At 39.1% G+C, this 21702-nt stretch overlaps 2 protein-coding genes across 2 annotated transcripts in view; both read right to left on the reverse strand.

The window, feature by feature from the left end:
* Positions 1-8237, reverse strand: part of sez6b (seizure related 6 homolog b) — a gene marked incomplete at its 5' end in the record, with an annotated part of 82712 nt that extends 74475 nt beyond the window's left edge. Inside the window, one exon of the mRNA XM_040006383.1 lies at positions 8093-8237. Within this exon, the coding sequence (XP_039862317.1) occupies positions 8093-8237 (145 nt within the window). The remainder of the gene's footprint in view (positions 1-8092) is intronic.
* Positions 8125-21702, reverse strand: part of LOC120718018 (seizure protein 6-like) — a 155170-nt gene continuing 141592 nt past the window's right edge. The window contains exon 4 of the mRNA XM_040006322.1: positions 8125-8279. Coding sequence (XP_039862256.1) covers positions 8238-8279 — 42 coding nt within the window. The 3' untranslated portion in view covers positions 8125-8237. The remainder of the gene's footprint in view (positions 8280-21702) is intronic.

A 21702-nucleotide genomic window follows, 5' to 3' on the forward strand; every position in this document is an offset into this window, starting at 1 on the left:
TTAGGAATGTTCTGTAGGAAACTTTGTTCAATTTACTGAAACCCAGTAGTTGAAGCGAATGTGTGAATTGTGATTTTATGAGGAACTTAATATGTCCCATGACACTGTCGTTGACAGGTCAGGTTTTTTTTCTTTTGTTTGGTTTTGTTTTTTTGTTTCTTTGGTTTGTATCTTCCTGGTGCATTCCAACGGGATCCTGAAATTGATGGCGAGCCAACCCCGTTGAAGGACCAAATGACTATGTTCTGTCCTGCACATCAGAGTGTGGTAGGCCAGATGCAACAAAACAGAGACACACCACGCCATTTTGTACTCGTAGTCCCCCTTTTTCACACACATCCCCCTGGACTCACGGGCGGGTTGTTTTAAGGACACGTTTTACGGACTCTGTACATTCCATGAATGTGGACAAAAGTGAGTGTGAGCGGTCGGAAATAACCCTCCAGCTGATTAACTGTTGCTATTTGTAAACGAAGTCTGTGAAAATGCAAATAAGTGTTAACATTTATATGCTGATGATTGACATTGTGGTTCATTGTTGGATGTGAACTGTACCTCTAGAAAGGGTGCACCCAGGTAAGATTTCTTTTTTTTTTTTTTTTTTTTTTTTTTCTTTTTTTCATCGAGTGATCACTGTGATTTTGCCAAAAGGTAATATTAAGAGAGTACTGGTACCGAAAGGGAATAATTTCATTTGTAAGTGTTTTGTATGTTGTTATAATGTCCTGTTATTTCTAATTGAAAAGAAAAATACAATTCCGGTTATTTTTCAAAACTCGCGGTTGTCTGAGTCTCATTCAGTTCGCCTCTCCTGTACGTAGCCGAACCTACTGGTCCAAATCTTTGAGCTCTTTGGTGTCAAATTTGGGTGACATACTCTTGTTTTGATCTGGGAGTATTTGAAACACGCACATGAGTGTTACACACCGATGACCTTGCTGGTTGTATTCATGTTTTGCAGAGTCTTCCAGCAGGAGGACATGCAGCCTCCGTACCACACAGTGATGCAGTTGGTGAGGACACTCTGAAGTCTCCTGCTATGATGATGAATCCATTTGGGTGTGCTGTCTGTTGTTCACTGATACTCTGGTAGAGCTCAATGAGTGCCTGTTCCTAATGCTGATAGTAGTGATGGGACGGATGTAAACAGCAAAGAGGATAACCAATATAAATTACCTCAGCAGGTAGAAGGATCAGCACTTAATGATAATAAACTCTGTGTGACACACACACTGTCTGGGACCCTGGACATGGGGTGTCATCATCTCTCTCTGGCTCAGGTCTTTTCCTCTTCTCTGGTCCTAGCTATTAAAACAGGTAAGGCATAATTGGGTAACTGATCCCAGCTGCCCTGCCAGCCTCCCTAGCACTGCCCCAAAATCAACTACATCACCCTTCCTCTGCAGCGGAGTCACAGACTACACCCTGCCACATACCCCACCAACCAACTTAGGTTGGGGAGCCATCAGTGAGCAGGACAAGAAATCAGACCCGACTGTCAGCCTATTGACCACCACAAACTTAAAAGGCTGGAGAGTCAGATACCACCAGGTGATCTGGACATTGGCACCCTTCATGTGGTGCAGCTATTGCAGTGGAACATGATCCTAACAGAGCATCCCAGGAGGTAATAACAAAGCGAGTCAACCATCCTCAGGATTGCCAGACACTTTGCATTCTGCTTTAAAGTTTACAGAGTAAAATCCAGACTAACCTGGTTACATTTTTGAGCAATGATAATGATTTTTACACTGTAAGTCAGCAACAGTTGCATGCTAGGACTCCATCAGCAGACTGCAGTATGTAAACTGCTCATGTTGCAAACTCACAGCTAAAAGTTGAATGTCCATAGAGACTTTCCTCCATGGTAAAAGGACTGCATCACCTTCCATTCACAAGCACTGGTTAAGCCATGTCCTCATACTCCTAATGTCTTACCAGCACCCACAGCTAACCCATCTTATTAATCAGACTCCACATTCCTCACAGAGGAAATATCAATGGAAGGTTTATTTTTCTATCTCCTTACATTAATTTCACTTTGGCTAGGTATCTACAACATCATCTTTTGAGTTCCTGCATTGGTCTTCAAAATACCACTGCTGAAGCCCAACCATGAAAACTGATAAATAAAAAAATCATGAGGATCATACAAAGGGAAAAGGCAAATTATGCCAATGGTTTATATAAATTGAGCCAGACAGATATAGAGCCTCAGAAAGACAAGATTAACCCATATCTATGAAGGAAAAACACAAAAACTATCTGCTGCAAGAAGGTGCCATTTACAAGGTGCCATTATGGAATTTAAATTAAAATAGCTTACTTCATTAGGACAACAGCACTGAATCAGACACCGTTTGTTGTGCTTTTGGAGGAGCATGAGACTCAACATGGTGACATAGGCTACTAGATAGCTGTCGGGTTGCTCACGCTGGGCAAAGTGTTAAAAGTATGGGACATGAAAAAAAGCAAGGAAAGGCTGGTGGCTCGATCCCTGGTTGCTCCAGTCTGCCATATCACTGGGCAAGATAATAAAAAACATGTGTGAATGTTGGTAGAAAGCACTCAAGTGTAAAAAAAATGCTTTTGTGAATGACACATGTTGTCTAACTTGCCTTGAATTCATGAGTAGAGCAGAAAAGCACTATATAAGAACCAGTCCATCCAAAGTGCAAAGTAAGGGTCTATTTGCACAAAAAAAAAAAGATTAGTTACATGAATCCCACGCTTAGTTGGCTCACAGGCATCAAAGCTTTGAATATCACTGTGAGTGCATTTATTCACACAACTGCAAAAGGCTACCTGTGATTAACATTTTTGTTTTAACACCTGCGCAACTGACCAGTATTGTTGTTTTTCATTTTCTCTTTAAAACATTTTACACTTGAACATTCACTTGTATATGTGAGATATGGCAATGCAAATGAAATTTGCCTACAAATGACTACTGAAGCTAATTTATAGCTGCTTCCTTGAGAGGAAATTGTATCTGTGAGGGAGAGGCAAAGAGGAAGACAGAGAGAGATTAGGCAATCTTGGGCCCTCTTATTATCAACATTTCATTAACAACTATATTACAATAAGAGCATCTTAAAACAGCAGGCGATTGAATGCTGCAGATGGGAGGCACTTAAAAATATAATTTTACACATTCTCTTCATTCAGATATATATTACTAAATTTCTTTTGACCATTTTGGAAAATGTCATGAAATAGACATTTATTTAGTAATTAGAACTGAAAACTGTGGACATTTACAAAGCCAGGAATGGCATTAGAGTTTAGGACAAAATGCCAAGATATCAGTGCCTCCTGGTTTAATTTTAATTATTGTTTTTCAAAAATGTGTCATCCTAGAGTCCCCTAAATCTATTATTAAAAAATACTACTAGGTCACTAAACACCTTAATACACCCTTTGGCCTTTGCAGAAGTGCAGTCAGACTACATGCTAGTGTATTTTCATGTTAAATATACAGTACATACGTCAAGCATTTGAACGCACCAATTAAAATGGCGTAAATGTAAGGGTTGCTATGGCAGACACTGCCCTAGTTTCCAGACTAAGTCTGTTAAATAAGGTTGCACACCTTCAGTTTACTGTCCTGCTCTTGACAGCCCTGCATATGTTCTTATTTATAGCACCATGAAATCTCCTTTTGCTAACAGAGATTAATGGTCTATTAGCAGTCTTGCATTTTACATGAAGTGATGAAAAATAGATACATCTTATTCTGTGCCTGGACATCAATGAAGAAACTTACAAGGGAGATTCATTTATGGCTCACTCATCAGAGCTCACTGAAAATAAATGGGCGTGACAGGCTTGTACAGGACAAGACAGTGTGGGTGGGAAATATCCTTCCATAATGAGATTCAATTTCACACAATGTCATAACTCCTGTCATGCTGGATGGGACAAGGCTATGAAATTTGAAGTCTAAATGGAAGTGGTACAGACAGCTCTGGAGAGAAAAACACTGTGCAGTGTTAACATGGGAGAAGGGGTGACCTTGGCTCAGGGGGTTGGGAAGCTCATCTGTAACCGGAAGGTTGCTGGTTCAATCCCCCTGCTCTCTGGTCGTTGTGTCCTTGGGCAAGACACTTTACCCTACCGCCTACTGGTGTTGGCCAGAGGGGCCAATGGCGCGATATGGCAGCCTCACTTCTGTCAGTCTGCCCCAGGGCAGCTGTGGCTACAACTGTAGCTGCCTCCACCAGTGTGTGTGAATGTGAGAGTGAATGAATAGTGGAATTGTAAAGCGCTTTGGGTGCCTAGAAAAGCGCTATATAAATGCAATCCATTATTATTATAAACTTTAGAATTATATATACTAAAGATATTCATGTGATCACATACAAGGGAATCCAATCCAACTGAATTCTATTTATATACCACCAAATAACAACAACAACTGCCTTAAGGCAAATGAGTTATACAAAAAATTCATTGTACAGCCTGTCTTCCTTTAGGTTGTGTAATACTTACTATAATCTGAAAGTGTGTTTATAACTTCTAAGAAGATGCTATATCTATAACATAAAATATTAGAAAACTACATGAACACTTGCATGAGCAACTATGACACAGCCATACATTCACAGTAAATGTTAGTCATCCTCTTCCAGCGCTGCGTGAACTGTCCAATCCTTTCTCTGCCTGGGAACAATAAGTGGGCCCAGCAACTCAATCTGATGAATCCTATATGAGTTAAAACATGGTCTCCCTCATCACTTGAGCTACTGCAGTCCAAAAACATTTAATTTATTGATCAATAGCCTCTTTTTCAGTATTACTGACGAACACTGAGGCCAGGGAGGGAACCATTTGAACGGAAAAGAACAAAATTGAGTTTTTCTGTGAAAAGTTTTTGCTCAGTGGTGGAAAAAATAGTGTCTACACTTTGAATTAACACTAACATTAAATCCTTTCTTTAAACCTTCCAAACAACATTATCTATCCTTATAATTACATCCTCCAGTCGGGTTTCAAAGTTTCAAAATTTTCAAAGAACCTGCAAATAGTATGTTGTACTAAGGTATATTACTGTCCATTCAACAGAATTGGAAAGAGCTATGTGGGCCAGTAAGCTCAAGCTTTCTTTGCTGATCTAACCGAGCAAAGATGCATAGAAAAGCAAAGAATAGAATGCCTCAGAGAAAAAACCAATATATGAAACAATGAGTGGAGGGAAAGGACTATCAGTATTTGAGGTGGAGTTTTTGAGTTGTTTAGTCTGGATTTACACTTTTAAAATCAATCTCCTCCTGAAACTCCAGACATGCAAACAGAGACAAAAACACCATCAGCACAAAACAGTATTTAAACAGATTTCAAGCAACACATCACTAAGCTGTAATTTTACTAAAAACATGTCCTGGTTCACAGAATATTTTTTCACAGAAGCCAGGGCTTCAGTTTATCAAGTTAGGTCATCATTAGAAGCATGTTGTCTTTGCAGTTATTTATTTTTAGTTTTGGAAACGATTTTCTTTTTTTTGTTTCTTCAGTTGTATAGTTTCTACTGTTTGCTGCCGCCAAGACAATCCTTTCATTCCACATTTAAATTTTTCTATCAGGAAGTATATTTAGTAGTACTTTCCTTGAGAGCAGGGAAGTCATGTTTGTGTTGCACTTTGATTTCACCTAGGCTATGGGATAACGCTTTACACTATCAAAGTGGATTTGAAATCAATCAGCCAATCATATTGAACATCATCCTCTTCCACAGACGCGTCCTCTTCAGTTTTGCTTAGTTCAAATCACTCTCATGACCGAATATTTGAATAGCCTCATAGACTGTGAATCTCTTGCTCATGTTGACTGATGCTACTACAGAATAAAACTGATAACATCTCACCCAACTCCCATTTATAGATGCTAATGTTTATTAGTCCCTGTCCAGGACGTGCACATCCTCATCACTGAAAGAGTGGCCACTAAATAGACTGCAGAGTCCTGGCCTGATGAGGTAGCTCTTCTGTGTTGTGCCATTTGGTTGGTCAGAGGTGGATTGGTTTGGCCATTTTAACACATTAAAAGAAATTTTCACCATTTTAGTCATTTCTGTAGGTCTCTAAAATAAGTGAGAGAGAATATACCTGCTGCTCGGCCTGTGGCTTTTCATCAGACTCGGGGAACACGGTGCTGTTTTTTGTAGCCATCCATTATTGTCGGGTTTCATGAATGGCATAAATAAGACACTCTCATGACTCATCGAGTGACTCTACTGACCAGCCAATTGGTGGCATGCAGTCTGACGATGTCACATTTTAGTACCTTGGAACGCTTGGAACCCCAGGATAGCAGGTACTAAAAAAGTACCTGGTACCAGGTACTATGACCTAATGGAAAACCCTGAAACCTGTGGCAGGTAAGGGTACATCTGGCACCATCTTACAATGCTGTGATTGCAGCCATTCTCCAACTTTCTGAATGGTACTCATGGCCATTGATCCATTGATAAATGGTCTTTGATCAGTGGTTGTTGATCAATGGTCATCACAATTTGCATATTAATGACCAAGAAACCGACCTTACAGCCTATTGTTCGCCAGTAGTGCTATTTTCAGACCTTTTGCAAATGTACCGCTTATGAGGTTGGGGAAACCTGCATTCAACTAAACTAAAGAACTAACTCGGATGAGTGATGAAATGTTTTTGCCACTGAAATGCTACATCAATATGAACAGAATCAACACTTTGGGATTTCCTTACTTGGATGATTGAGCATGCTTCAAGACAAGCACAGGCAAACGTTTTTAATTTTAACTGCTTTTTCAAGTTTTCTTCCGACTGTTAAAAAAACTTAAGAACCATTTCAACAACCACCAAACAGCTAAAATAACAAATGATTAAAGAGCAGGTAAAACAGATTCTGCAAAATGGTGTAAATACAAAGCGAGGCTCCCACCATTCACCTGATATCAGGTGCTGAAAGAAGACATCTGACAGATTCCCAAACTGTAGGTTTCGTCACCCTCCAACCAAAATTCACTGAACCAGCAGCAAAAGAAGACCAAAACTACGCTTCACATTTGAAAAACATTGTAATGAATTCCCTCTTACTTTGGCTCTCTTGCTTCCACCATGATATTGGCAAGACCCCAGATGCAGGCTATGCAAAGTACGTAGCTTTACATAGCTATGATACATAGCCCTAGCAAGACTCCTACACACTGGGGGACACTTAAAGACATAAAAATATAATGCAAAATACAATGATCACGAAGAGTCTGGATCCCTTTATCAGTGCACAGTATCTTGTTGTGTTATTTTTTTCCCCAAATAACTGTACTACAAGAAATTTCTGAGTCATTGCTTTGAATATGAATATTAAACAAGCAGGGTACTGAAAAATAACAGAACAGGACAGTGTTTTAGTCTATATATATATATACACATTTTAATATTTTAGAGTTCCAGCAATTTACAGTGTAATTAATCAAAGCTGCTATTCAGATTTTCAAAAGTACACGTTGTCTTTAGCATTTTATATTTTAATAATTTATTTTAATATTTCTTGAATATCAACAGTGCGTTATTAGTGGAGGCCAAGAAAATACTGTTGAACTGAAGAAATGTACTTAAGCTGTTAAATTTAGCTGCACACAGTGAAATTCAGGCAGTCAGTTGCTGTAATACTTTTACATTTTGTGTGACATGTTTTTGAAAGTTGAGGTTTGATTTTTGTTCAGGTAAAAAAGATTACAAAACTGAGTGTTAAATACTGATTTTTGCTAAACTAAAAAAGTGACTCTCTACTTTAAAGTAGCTCTCCTTTTAAGTTATGTTAGCTTATTTCCATGGGAGACATAAATGAAAATGAATGAAAAGTTCAAGTATATATATATATGTGTGTGTTTGTGTGTGTGTGTGTGTGTGTGTGTGTGTGTGTGTGTGTTTGTGTTCGATGCACAACCTCATAAAAGAGTCATAAAACAAGATTGAAACATCTTCATCACTGCTGCATGCTGTGCCTGAATCTATGTTCATGCTTTGCAACAAGCATGAAACTGTCATTTCTACTTTTTTTTCAGCTTAAACTTTCAGCGTGAAGGAAGAAACACGTTCAGTGATTCAGACTTACCTTGATATCTGACAAGGACTGCTCCAGCCTGAGGATTGATGCTGTGGAAGCGGATGGAGATCTGATTGCTGTGACTTCTTACTACCAAACCCTCATTAGAATTGACTCGTTTGCCAGCACTGTGTTCTCGCTGTTTAGAAAATCTTCAAAGATCACTTGTCTCCTTCAGAAGATTCACATTCATCACCTGACAAAAAAGAGTACAGATTATATTGTTTGCACATGAAATAATACTAGAAAAAATCCACGTTCTGTGTCATTCTGTGAACTTTCCTAGAGAATGTTGGCTGTAGAGAGAATTTTCTAAGTTTACGATACCACCACCATCTTTGATGTTTTTTGTTTGTTTGTTTTTTTTTAAATGAAATGCTATGTTTTATACAAGATGCAATGGGATGCTAACTTTCCAAGAAGTTCAACTTTTGTCACAGAAAAAGTTGCAGCATATTTTTCTATGAGTCTTTAGAATCTTTAAGATGTGAATGTGAATGAATTTGTGTTGTTTTTGGTCAGCAGTGGTTTTTTGCCTTGGAACTCTTCCATGAACGCCATTTTTGCTCAGGCTCGTTGTTATTGTTCGATCATAAACAGTGACCCTAACTGAGGCAAGTAAGGCCTGCAGTTCTTCAGATGTTGTTGTATTTTTTATGACCTCCTGAATTAGTCATTGATGCGCTCTTGGTGTGATTTTGATAGGCCAGCTACTCCTCAGAAGTTAGATAGTTATAAATAAAGTTATAGATAGTTGATGTAGTTTCTTATCTCTTTCTTTAGATCATGGGATGGTGTATTGACCTACTTCACTTTGTCAGGACAGGTTTCTATTTGAAGGATCTTAGTAGATCTGGCAGCAATCAGGTCTAGCTGTGGCTAGTGAAATTGAATTCAGTTTTCCAAAAAATGTTAATTACACGGTTAAATAAAGAGGTAATCTTAAAACATGAACCTCCACCAGGGAAGTTCACTCGCTTGGCAGCATTTCCAGGTCAAGGTTCAAGGGTTCTTTATTTGTCACATGCATAGTTATACAAGTATAACACACAGTGAAATGTAGCCTGACACGCTCCTCGACATGTGCAAAAATTGGAAGGGGGGGGGGGGGGGGTAGAGGAAGAACATTATATATATATATATGTAGTATATACATTGGGTGAATGTGCAGTAGTTAGCAGCAAGCAGGTGAATTCTGTACATTTAATATGAATAGACATCTGACTATTTTACAGGATAGAACAATATAAACATATTAAAATTAAAGGAATTGAAATGTACATTGTGCTTGGTTTAGTGTCTGGAAGAGTCCTGTCTCAGTCAATTATAGATGATGTGAGAGGGCGGGTGTGTGTGTTTAGGGCACGGATGGCTTGGGGATAGAAGCTCCTCTTGAGTCTCTCTGTCCTTGCCCGGAAGATGCGGAACCTTCTACCAGATTGCAGAAGTTGGAACAGTTTGTTGCCAGGATGGGACGGGTCCTTCAGTATCTGCGCTGCTCTAGTCCGGCATCTCCTGGTGTAGGTGTCCTGAAGCGGGGGGAGAGCAATCCTGCAGCAGCGTTCTGCTGTACGGATCACTCTCTGGAGAGCTTTTTGGTCCTTCACACAGCTGTTCCCAAACCACGATGTCATGTTCTGTGTGAGGATGCTCTCCACAGCGCCTGTATAGAAAATCCTGAGGATCTTTGGAGAGACCCTGAACTTCCTCAGTTGTCGTAGGTGATACAGGCGCTGCCTAGCCTTTTTGGTCTGGACCTGAATGTGGGCAGACCATGTCAGGTCTGAGGAGATGTGGACACCAAGATACTTGAAGGATTGCACCCTCTCCACTGGAGCTCCATTGATGATAATGGGCTTGTAGTCTCTGTGCTGACCCCTTCTGAAGTCCACCACCAGCTCCTTGGTCTTGCCGACGTTCAGCTGGAGGTGGTTGTCCTGGCACCATGATGCCAGATTCTTCACTTCATCCATGTAAGGCCGCCTCATCGTTGTTGGAGATGGCACCCAACACCACTGTGTCGTCAGCAAACTTCACAATGGTGTTGGAGCCATGGGTGGCCACACAGTCTGAAGTGTAGAGGGAGTAGAGCAGTGGCGAGAGGACACATCCCTGAGGTGCTCCTGTGTTGATGGTGATGCTGTTGGAGAAGCACCTGCCCACCCTCACCACCTGAGTTCTGCCAGTGAGGAAGTCCAACACCCATGCACACAGACGGCTGTTAAGTCCCAGATCCCTGAGCTTTGTGAACAGTCTGCAGGGCACTATTGTGTTAAACGCTGAACTGTAATCAACAAACAGCATTCGCACATAGTTACCCTGTTTCTTGTCCACGTGGCTGAGAGTGGTGTGTAGGACGTGGGCGATGGCATCCTCTGTGGATCTGTTGGATCTGTAGGCGAACTGCAGCGGATCTGTGGTGTCTGGGATGGAGGAGGAGATGATGTTCTTCAGCAGCCTCTCAAACACCTTCATTACTACCGAGGTCAGTGCAACTGGCCGGTAATCGTTCAGGGATGAGGGTTTGCTGTTCTTGGGCACAGGGATGATGGTGGATCTTTTGAAGCATGTGGGGACCACAGACTTCGCCAGGGACTCGTTGAAGATGTAAGTGAACACACCTGCTAGCTGGTCAGCACAGCAGCGCAGCAGACGGCCGGTGATGCCGTCTGGCCCCGCCGCTTTCCTTGTGTTCACTCTCCTCAGTGCCGCTCGGACGTCATGCTCCGCGATGCTGGTCACCGGTCTCTCGCTGATGACGTCACTGTCCTCGGTAGTCAGGTGGTAGATAGCATTAGCCGCCTGGCTAACCTCGAAACGGGCGTAGAACTGATTCAGCTCGTTGGTGAATGCAGAGTCGGCGTTGATCGGCGCAGTGTCCCTGGCTTTTACGTTTAAGGGAATAGTATTGCATTTTGTATATATATTCATTTGTTTTCTCTGTTTTTTTAAAACATAGTTTAAGATGTTTGTAGTGCAGTAAAAGTCAGATTAGTGTAGCACGACAGTTTACTTTGATTACTCAAACATTATGTATGAGTAGATAATGGATAACAGTTACTGATTTGTAAATAACTGGACATGAATATGTTGAGCTTAGTTCTAACCACCTAGGCAGCTCATTCAGCTTAGTGATATTTAGAATCCCTATATACCATTTCTTTTGCCTATATGTTGTCAATACAAATAATGTCAGTAGCAAACATAGCTTCAAATAGCTCTCTATAGCATTATTATGACTTTGACTTCAGAGCAATTATTAGCATTGAAGGAGAGATCAAAGCTCAAAAGTGACAAATTCAGTTTTTGTTATTAATAACCGTTATTATTGTTTTATTTCACAGTGGCTTTCACAAACAAAATAATACGTTAATACTAATACTTTAGATGTTTTTAATATGAAATAAATCTCGTTCACTTTGAGTTCATTGAACAAACGTGGATGTTGGTTTTTAAGTTGCTTCACTAAATAAGAAATATTTTTTTTTCCCCTTGAAGAAGCATTGTTCCCCTGAAGCATTGTTTGTGTTTTACCTTTTGTGAATTAATCATCAATTATAATCATTATTAACAAACAAGGACCCTTGCATTTTCAGAATTTTGCTATTGAATGGTACCATAAGCATCAGTTCTAGATGCATCCCTACTGTTGACCGTCATGGACTTCCCTCTGCAGTTACCTGACTTCAACAACAATAAACAATTACGGGGGAACATTGTTAGTTTCGACCAGGAATGCCCAATACAGAAAGGCCTGGAACCGGATCTCTGTTTAAAAAGTCTGGGACTCTGATCCAATGATTATTACCCAGTAGGCAAACGGAGCTTGGATACAGCTGAGAAGGGGATTCGCCCAGCTCTAACTGCTTTTCAGTCTCCGAATGTTGATACTGCCTGCTCTGAATGCATGCTTGCCAGAGCTGCCTTGCAGTCAAGCATGAATCTTCAGTCACATCCATTATCAGCAGCTCTCATCCAAATCCGTGCTCTGCATAACTAACTGGGTTAACTTATAGTGGCCTGGAAAATACCCCCCAAGGATCTGTTTATTATAAAGGTTTTTACTTTCGCTGTTTCACAAATGATTAAAAAGGGAATCGCAACAATTTGGACTTTTTGAGTACAGGATATTTTACTAAAGCAATTTAGCAGAAACAAAGCAAAACCCAAGTCAAATAATAATAATCACATAAACAAATCACTTGATTTATAATTATCGAATTACATCCTATAAGCTGATGCTGGTTTCTAATGTTAATCCTGGAAGGAGAGAGGTTCGAAGAAAGAATGCGCATGCCTTGGCCACTACGGATTTATCTCTGATCGGTGTAGTTATACTACTCCAACAGGAAGGCAGTCAAATCCTTGGAAGTTGCAATCCAGTAGGAAATAGCCAAATTCTTGGAAATTATAATCCAACACAGCAAAAATGAGTAGAGAAAAAGACAAAAATTATAAATCCAGTTTGTTGGTCCAAAGTGTTTGGGCAGTGGTTGCTCCACTGGTGTTTCTTACTGTATTATACAACTATGAATTCCCACAGTCAGATCTTTAAATGATGCTCTCCTACTCATTGCACGGAACAAGAGGAAGAACCCCAATGTTCCTGTTTTATACTCATGTGCCCATATGCATCACCTCCTCTTTTACCTCCGTCATGTTCACCATCATGCAATTACTTACTGCACATAATGTCCTCCTGTATATATCCACTTAATGTATATAATGTTCTCTCTCTCTTTTTGCACAGTTGAGGAGCGTGTCAGGATACATTTCACTGTGTGTTGTACTCGTATAACTATGCATGTGACAAATAAAGAATCTTGAATCTTGAATATGATTATGACATCTAAATCCTCTTTTAAGACACACCCTTGTCAACAAGCTTCTTCTCTCTGTTTTTAACATTTCATATACATGATTTAAAGCAAAGTTCAAACATTAAAATCACTTAATTACCGTGGTTACATTTTCTTCTTTTCTATGTTGTACTTTAACATGATCTCACATTAACTGCATCACATGTGAATGTTCAGTCCCATATGAATATACAGGGTGGGCCATTTATATGGATACACCGTAATAACATGGGAATGGTTGGTGATATTAAAGTCCTGTTTGTGGCACATTAGTATATGTGAGGGGGCAAACTCCTCAAGATGGGTGGTGACCATGGTGGCCATTTAGAAGTCGGCCATCTTGGATACAACTTTTGTTTTTTCAATAGGAAGAGGGCCATGTGACACATCAAACTTATTGGTAATGTCACAAGAAAAACAATGGTGTGCTTGGTCTCAACATAACTTTATTCTTTCATGAGTTATTTACAAGTTTCTGACCACTTATAAAATGTGTTCAATGTGCTGCCCATTGTGTTGGATTGTCAATGCAACCCTCTTCTCCCACTCTTCACACACTGATAGCAACACCGCAGGAGAAATGCCAGCACAGGCATCCAGTATCCGTAGTTTCAGGAGCTACACATCTCGTATCTTCACAAAATAGACAATTGCCTTCAGATGACCCCAAAGATAAAAGTCTAAGGGGGTCAGATCGGGAGAGCTTGGGGGCCATTCAACTGGCCCACGACGACCAATCCACTTTCCAGGAAACTGTTCATCTAGGAATGCTCGGACCTGGCACCCATAATGTGGTGGTGCACCATCTTGCTGGAAAAACTGAGGGAACGTGCCAGCTTCAGTGCATAAAGAGGGAAACACATCATCATGTAGCAATTTCAAATATCCAGCGGCCTTGAGGTTTCCACTGGTGAAGAATGGACCCACTATCGTTGTACCCCATATACCACACCAAACCATCACTTTTGTTGTTCCAACAGTCTTGGAGGGATCCATCCAATGTGGGTTAGTGTCAGACCAATAGCGGTGGCTTTGTTTGTTAACTTCACCATTCACATAAAAGTTTGCCTCACTGAACAAAATCTTCTGCATGAACTGAGGGTCCTGTTCCAATTTTTGTTTTGCCCATTCTGCAAGTTCTGTGCGCCGATCTGGGTCGTCCTCGTTGAGATGCTGCAGTAGCTGGAGTTTGCAAGGGTGCCATTTGTGAGTAGCTAATATCCGCCGAAGGGATGTTCGACTAATGCCACTCTCCAGTGATTTAGACTAACAAGCACTCTGCTTGTTAGTCTAAATGTGTTAGCAATGTCTTAATCCAACATGTCATTTAATCAGATTAAATCAGATTAAATGATTAAAAGTATTACAAATCATTATAAGTATTACAACACCCTTATTAAGATAAACTTTCGGATTTCTAAAATATTAGCTTTGAATTGTCAGTAGACTATATTTATTACCAAATTTCCCCTTGTGGGACAATTAAAGGATTATTCTATTCTATTCTATTATTATACCAACATTTAACAAGCTGTAGAAATTAAAAAGTTATTATGTTTTACAGAAACAAATTTTCTGTGATGTAAATATCTAATAATTCATGCATCTTTTCTAGTTTTATGTTTTATTTTGAAGTTTACTTGAATTTCATTTCCTATGAGGATTGTGAAAACAAATCCTGTGTGTTGCAGCATGAAATGTAAGTTTTAGTTATTTACTTATTTACGTAATATATGTTTACAATTATTCACATCAAAATCCAATCCAAGTACCTAAAACGTTGCAAAATTGGTTCCTTTCCTCCTCCTCCTCATTATTATTATTATTATTATTATTATTATTATTATTATTATTATTATGGGTCATTTCTAAAGTGCCATAGAGGCTATGGACAGTTTTTCAGAGGTAGAGTCATTATTGTTGCCACACAGCATACTGTCATCTAGTGACAGAGCAAACTGGAGAACTTACCTGTTTCAGATCAGATGACGAAATGGTCCTTTTATGAAAAGACTTTATGGCACATAAGTGCTAGCCTTCACAGATTAGTTTGATTTTAGAAGCTACTTGAAAGTTGTGATAGAGAGGTTATAAAAGGAACATTTAAAAGCCTGTTTGCACTTAAACTATCATTAATTTCCTGGTAAAAAAGAGAATTGAAGACAAACTCTGACTTTCAGTTTTGTTATATAAATGCTGTCTTTGTCAAATCTAGCACAGTATCAGACATTTTATTATATTAACATTAAAATATCAGCATGTATCGGAAGAAACTTGATCAGATGTCTGCTTTGAATATTGTTCAGGAACAAATCAAACGTAAGAAACACAGGAAAAGTTTAAAGGACAGTATAGAGAGAGCTCAGTGATAATGCTTTAGATAAGCTTGTCTCTTTCAGTGAAAGTATGTATGGTGACACAAAAAAGTGTCACTTGTATCTTTTTCATCACAGCAGGTATATCTGTAGGAGGCATCCTATTTTTTTGCAGTCTTCTATAGATCATATCAACCACATCACCTCATACCTAACTAAGAGATTAATCCACAGCTTTCCTTAGAAAAGCTGCCAAGGTAGGTTTGTGGGCTGGATATCCACTCAGAGGAGTGGTCAGCATGTTCACATCAAAGTATGAACATCAAACTGGACTTAAGACTTCTAAGTACAGAACAACGCTAAAAATGTTGACATACTTACAGTATAATATACATTTAACACATTAACATGTACAAACGCAAAGTCTGGACTTTAAATCAAATCAAGATGTTTTGAAATGACCTTAAACAGGTTGTTTGTGCCTGGAAAACCATCTTATGTGGCTGAATTAAAAAAAATTCCACAAATGATAGTGTGCCAAAAGTCCTTAAAAGCAATGTGAAAAAATTATTCACAGTTATTGCAAATGCTGATAACAACTAGTTATTAGGGTTAGAGAGCATGTGTGTTTTTACACACAGGGACAGCCACGTTTAGATTTTTTGTCCTTAATGAATAAAATCATCCTTTAAGTATTCTCTTTTGTTTATTATCTAAAACATATTAGTGCAAGTATGACAAATACTTCACTGCACTATGAGTACAGAAGGAACCTATCCAGCTCAAGACAGCACCAATGACTCCACAAGCTCAATAGCCTCTATGGTATGCCTGTGTATAACAAGTCATAAAGCACAGTTAATGAACTCATGGACACAACAGGATCAGGAAAATAGTGTGCTGAACAGAGGGCGTCACCAAGTAATCACATTATGCCTACAGCACAGTGATAATAAAACACTTGGGAGACATAATCTAATTTGTCCTGGCTTAAGTCCAGTTTCTGTAAAACAATCTCACGAACATAATCATAAGTGGTGAACCCAGATCTGGAAAAAGCATAAGGCCTTGTCAGCATAATGGATGACATTGTTTTCAAATCTGTATCGCAGACTATTATCTAAGATCTGTCAAACAGTCCCCTCAGTAAAATCTGTGGAAAGCTCCAGCAGTGGTTTTGGAGTGTTGTGCTGTAGTCTGCTGATGCTGTTATTCTGATGTCCTGTTCATTAGTCTCATGCTTTTTTTAGACTAAGCAAAAAAATAAAAAATAAATAAAACTTATATAGAGATAGAGCATCCCATCTGCTGCTGTGTTTATTGATCAATTTATATTCTTGGATTTAGTGTTATTCCTGGTTTTGGTTCTCCTTATTGTGTGTATATCCTTAGCTTCTAGTCTTTAGGTTTCTGCTACTGTGCCTTCCTGTGCCAAAAAATGGCTCACGTTCTGTTCAAGTTCCATTCTTTCTCCAGTGCTTGCGTTTGGGTTGTACCACTCTTTCCACTCCACACGTCTGCCAGCTAAGACGTGACAGAACGATCCAGCCACACCATGAACCCAGCAGAGCTGGAGGCTCAGAAGACGCGGTCCAGCCTCCTGTTTCGTTGGCTGGAGGATCTGAAGAGCTTGTCCAGCCATCTTCCTCATTCGCTGGAGGGTCAGGAGGCTCATTTAATTTAGTGCAACATGTTAATACATGATGGTAGATCTGCTTTCCCCATCTCTGAACCCAAATGCATAGTTACTGACACAGATTTACAGTGTCAGTAACTATGCATTTGGTACCTTGAATTTAAGTAACTAACTTAAGTAAGTTTGTTAATTGGTTTAATAGTGTATTTTCATCAGTTCTCAGTAGCGTAGCCCTATTACAATTCAGATTAGCTCCAGTGATCCAATCCAAGGTTCTTCCTTGTTCTTCCTCCATAATACTGCTCAGTTTTTATTTCAGTCTTCTTGTCACGATCCTGGGTACTTTGACCCAGCGTTTTGAGTTTTAGTTTATTTTGATGTTTATGGTTTATGTTTAAGTTCATTAAGTTATTCAAGTTCATTTGTTATTAGATTCCCCTTGTGTTTTCAAACCCTGTGTTAAGTCTCCCTTGTCCTTCATGTGTTTCATGTCTGCGTTTCATTATGTTTCCTGATTTATTTTGAAGAGGTCCTGTGTTCCTATGTTCAGTGTTTTTAGTTTTACATCCCCTTGTGACGTTGTTATGTTCATGTGTGTCAGCTGTTTCCCCATGTGTTCCCACTTCCCTCATTAGCAGAGATGGGCAGACGCGTTACTGTAATCCGATTACTTTTTTCAAGTAACAAGTAAAGTAAGGGATTACTATTGCAAAAACGGTAATTAGATTACCGTTACTTTCCCGTAGGAACGCTGCGTTACTGCGTTACTACAACCGTGATTTTTTTGCGAGAATGTCTCATGACAGTGACGTAAGCAAGTGCTACGTTCGTGACAACAGCTGTGTGCAGATCAACAATGGATCATATATCAAGTGCAGGAGAGAGTATGAGCGTGCAGCGTTTAAAGCGTGGAAGTACTGACCTTACTTTGAGTTTGATTCCATAAAAAGTGACAAAAACATTAGTGTCCGCTGTGCGTGGGAAGAAAACTTCTTTTTACAGCGAAAAAAACCCTAAACTTCCGAGCAAGCACCGAGTAGCTACGACGTAATGGGAAACTCACAGAGAAACTCGCGGATTCTTCAACTGACCGCGGCAAACCTGCACCAGGGTAAACCTACGCCTACGCCACTCCTGCTTTACAGGTGAAAATAGAGCAACAGGACCGCTGAGTCTTTGACTTTATTTATTTTCTGCTGTGTTTTACTTGCATCTATTTGAAACAGTGAGTGTAAACAAAAAAAAATATTTTATTTTATGTGCTGGAATGTGCAGAAAATAGGTTTAAATATTAAACAAATTTCTTCCAGTCAGAGAATGTTGCATATAATTAAGTTTTTGCTTGATGCATAAAGTTAAAAGATTAAAACTAATAAAACAAGTTTTAAAAAGAGACTTTTCCATTTGATTACATTTTGTATGATGGATTATGCAGAAAAAGTAGAATTGGGCTGAAAGATCTATCGCTTTATCACCTCTTCAGGTTGTAAATCGTGTTTTTAAAAAGTAACTAAGCAACTAAGTAATTAATTACTTTTGAAAATAAGTTATCAGTAAAGTAACAGGATTACTTTTTTGGGGAAGTAATCAGTAATTAGTTACTGATTACTTATTTCAAGTAACTTGACCAACACTGCTCATTAGCCTCCTGTGTGTATTTAGTCCGTGTGTTTTCAGTCATTCCTTGTCAGGTCGTCTGCTGTGTTCACGTCATGCATCCAGGTTTTTTCCATGTTTCCATGCCAGGTTCCATGTGTAAGGTTTTTCCATGCTTTAATCTTAGCTCACCCAGTTCAGTTTATTGTTTAGTTTCACCTTTGCCTTTTGTTTTGTACTTCTTTGCCAGCCCTTAATAAACGGCTCATTTTTGTTATTCCACGTCACGTTTCACAATCTGTTTTGGTCTGTATTTGAGTCCTTTTTCGCAACACATACAGTCTGGCAGGGGCAGACTGTGACACTTCTGATGACTGTGAAGAACTTTTTTGTTCATTCGGCTGGAAATATTAATGGTATCAGGTCACAGTCTGAGGATGTGTTTGGACATTTCCTCACCAAATAAAAGACACTTTCCAAATTAAAAAGAAAAAAGAAACGTGTGAATTCCATGGTGGTTCTGAGTGTGAGTATTGTTTTGTATTGTAATATATTGTTAAAGCAAATTTTTTAAAAGTTATGGAATTGTTTCACGTTCTTCTTCAAGTTAAATGAAAATTATGTAATTTTTAAGAAAAGACATAAGACAAGCATATTTCTTATCAAATTATTCAATTCATCGATGGAATAATCAATAAATTACTTGATTTCTAAAATAATGGAGCTGCAGCCCCAGACCATACATGCACTGAGGTGGTACTCAGTTGTAATGGAAAACGACAGAGTAGAGTCAAGTTGAGTCAAACAGGTACTAGTGGGAAAGCGGCATAAAAAAACAGGTAAACACAATGCTTTAACCAATTAATGTACACGGCTGTCTTTGAATGAGTCTACATTTATAATGCAGTTTTTTTCTCCTTTTTCTCTTTTAACTCCACGAATCCTCCACGGAAATATTCTAAATGTAAACAAGTAACTTCCACATATACATAATGAATAAGTAACTCCTGGTTAAAAAACAAAAAGACAATCATACCTCAGTGACACAGCACCGAATAGAAAGCAGTGAGTGCTGTAGTGTAAAAGAAAAGCCTGTCTGACATCCATTCACTTTATAAAAGCAACAAATGACAGCTGAATAATTCAACTGACACTCGCTCATTAGATATAAGTTGACAACATTGGGGGAAAGCATGGAAGATGAGAGCAAAACAGCGACAGATGGAACTCTAGGAAATAGTGCTGATTAATTGATCAAAGTCTATATGAGTGTGTGTGGTGTGTGAGGGAGAGAGACTGAGTGAAAACAAAAACAGTAACACAAAGAAGAAGGCTGGGACAAATAAGAGAAGCATGCAGTGCAATGCAAAATCATTTTGAATTTTGTAGAAAGTGTTTCTGTACTATATTATCTCCTGTTGTCGGTGGAGACACTTGTTGTTTTTTTCTTTTTGTTGTGAAACATAAAGCGAGTAAGAGAAAGAAAGACAGTTTACATGTAAAGGTTCCCCCCAATCCAGACAAAGAAAAATCAAATATACATTCAGGTACTTCACTGGCATCTGCTTGTGATGTAGATACTGAACATTCCACATATATTCCTGTATCAAGGTTGATGTGTCTGAATGTGTGAGTGTGTTTGTGTTTACTAATAAACAGCAGTAATTAAGAGGGAGGTGAGTAAATGATGGTCTAGAGAACATCTGTTCCAGCAGGAGAAGTGGGTCACAGCAGGGAGTGACAACACAGACACTGAGGTGTTTCACAACCTGTCGGTAAATACACACGATGAAAATCTTGTTTCTTCCTACTCGCTGACTGTCTAAAGCAGGAATATCAGACTCATTTTACATCACGGGTCACATACACCTCACATACACTTTGATCTTAAGTGGGCTGAACCAGCAAAAACCCCGTTTCTCTCACTGTAAAGATGTTTACACTCATGTTTATACTTTTAATCACATTTTATGTAAAAACGAGCACAATTTCAACACCACAACTCAGTTTTTCTACATGATAAATGCTGATGTAATAAATATAAGAAATCTGTCACCACAAATAAATAAATGTGTAAAATTACAAATAAAGTGCTGATGCTCGCTGCACCATGTCGCTTTTGTCCTTGTGAACCCAGTGGAAATATTAGATAGTGAAAAAACTGGAACTTTTCTATGACTTAATTGTTACTGTTTATTGTTTATTTAACTACTTCGGTGCATTATAAATAGCACTGGTGGATATCTTTATAGTAAATGCTGTAAAACCTATGAAAATAAAGTGCCCTCCTCCACATTTTACAAAGCCACCTTTGCTGGGCCAATTCCAGCCCTCAGGGCTTGTGTTTGACACCCCTGGTCCAAACTGTTACATGGACAACAACGGCGGAAAGATGATATACCCAAGTAGCAACGTATGACGCTGAAAGAAGACGTAAAAATGTGCATCCCGAGTACAGCAGTTTGTCAAATGTCGACTTGAAGTTAAAGCTAAAAGTGAAGAAATCTCTAAAAACCCCATGACTTACATAAAATGTAAGTCATGGCCTCCAACCCTCCAACACAGGACCACATTTTCTTAAAATGTTTGTTTCGGTTCCATCAATTAAGGCCAATACCTTCCCAAAAGTCTTCGGGTTTGTCACGTTTTTTTCGCAAAAGTAATAGAGACCTTTGTGTTCTTTTTGGTCAGTGGTTTTCGTCTTTGAACGCTCCTTATGGATGACATTTTCGCCTCTTTTTTGTCTCTTTCTTATTGTTGAATCATGAACACTGACCCTAAGTGAAGCAATTAAGACTTCAGTTCTTTAGATGTTATGTTGTTATTCTTTTGTGATCTCTTGGGTGAGAGGAGGGATATTAGGTACTTTGTGTCAGACTGGTGATTTATGACTAGGGATGGGTACCGGTGTCCGGTGCCATGATGGCACCGGTTCTGACATAAACGGTAGTAACCAGACCGAAAAGCAGCGCACATTTCGGTGCTTTATTTCGGTGCTTTTTTTTCCTGAGCTGTGATACACTTTAGATTCTAGCCAATCATTTTACGTTTCCGAGGATAGTAGGCGGGGCCAGGTACGTACGTTCTGTTAGAGCAGAGCTACAGATTAAAAATGCCCAAGGCGAAGCGGTCAAAAGTCTGGCTGTACTTCACAGCAAAAGATGCAAACTCAGCAGCAACAAGTGCTTTAAGCTGATACTGTGATACTGTCAA

Source organism: Simochromis diagramma, unplaced genomic scaffold, assembly GCF_900408965.1.
Source record: "Simochromis diagramma unplaced genomic scaffold, fSimDia1.1 OVJJ01000024.1, whole genome shotgun sequence".
Lineage (NCBI taxonomy): Eukaryota > Metazoa > Chordata > Actinopteri > Cichliformes > Cichlidae > Simochromis > Simochromis diagramma.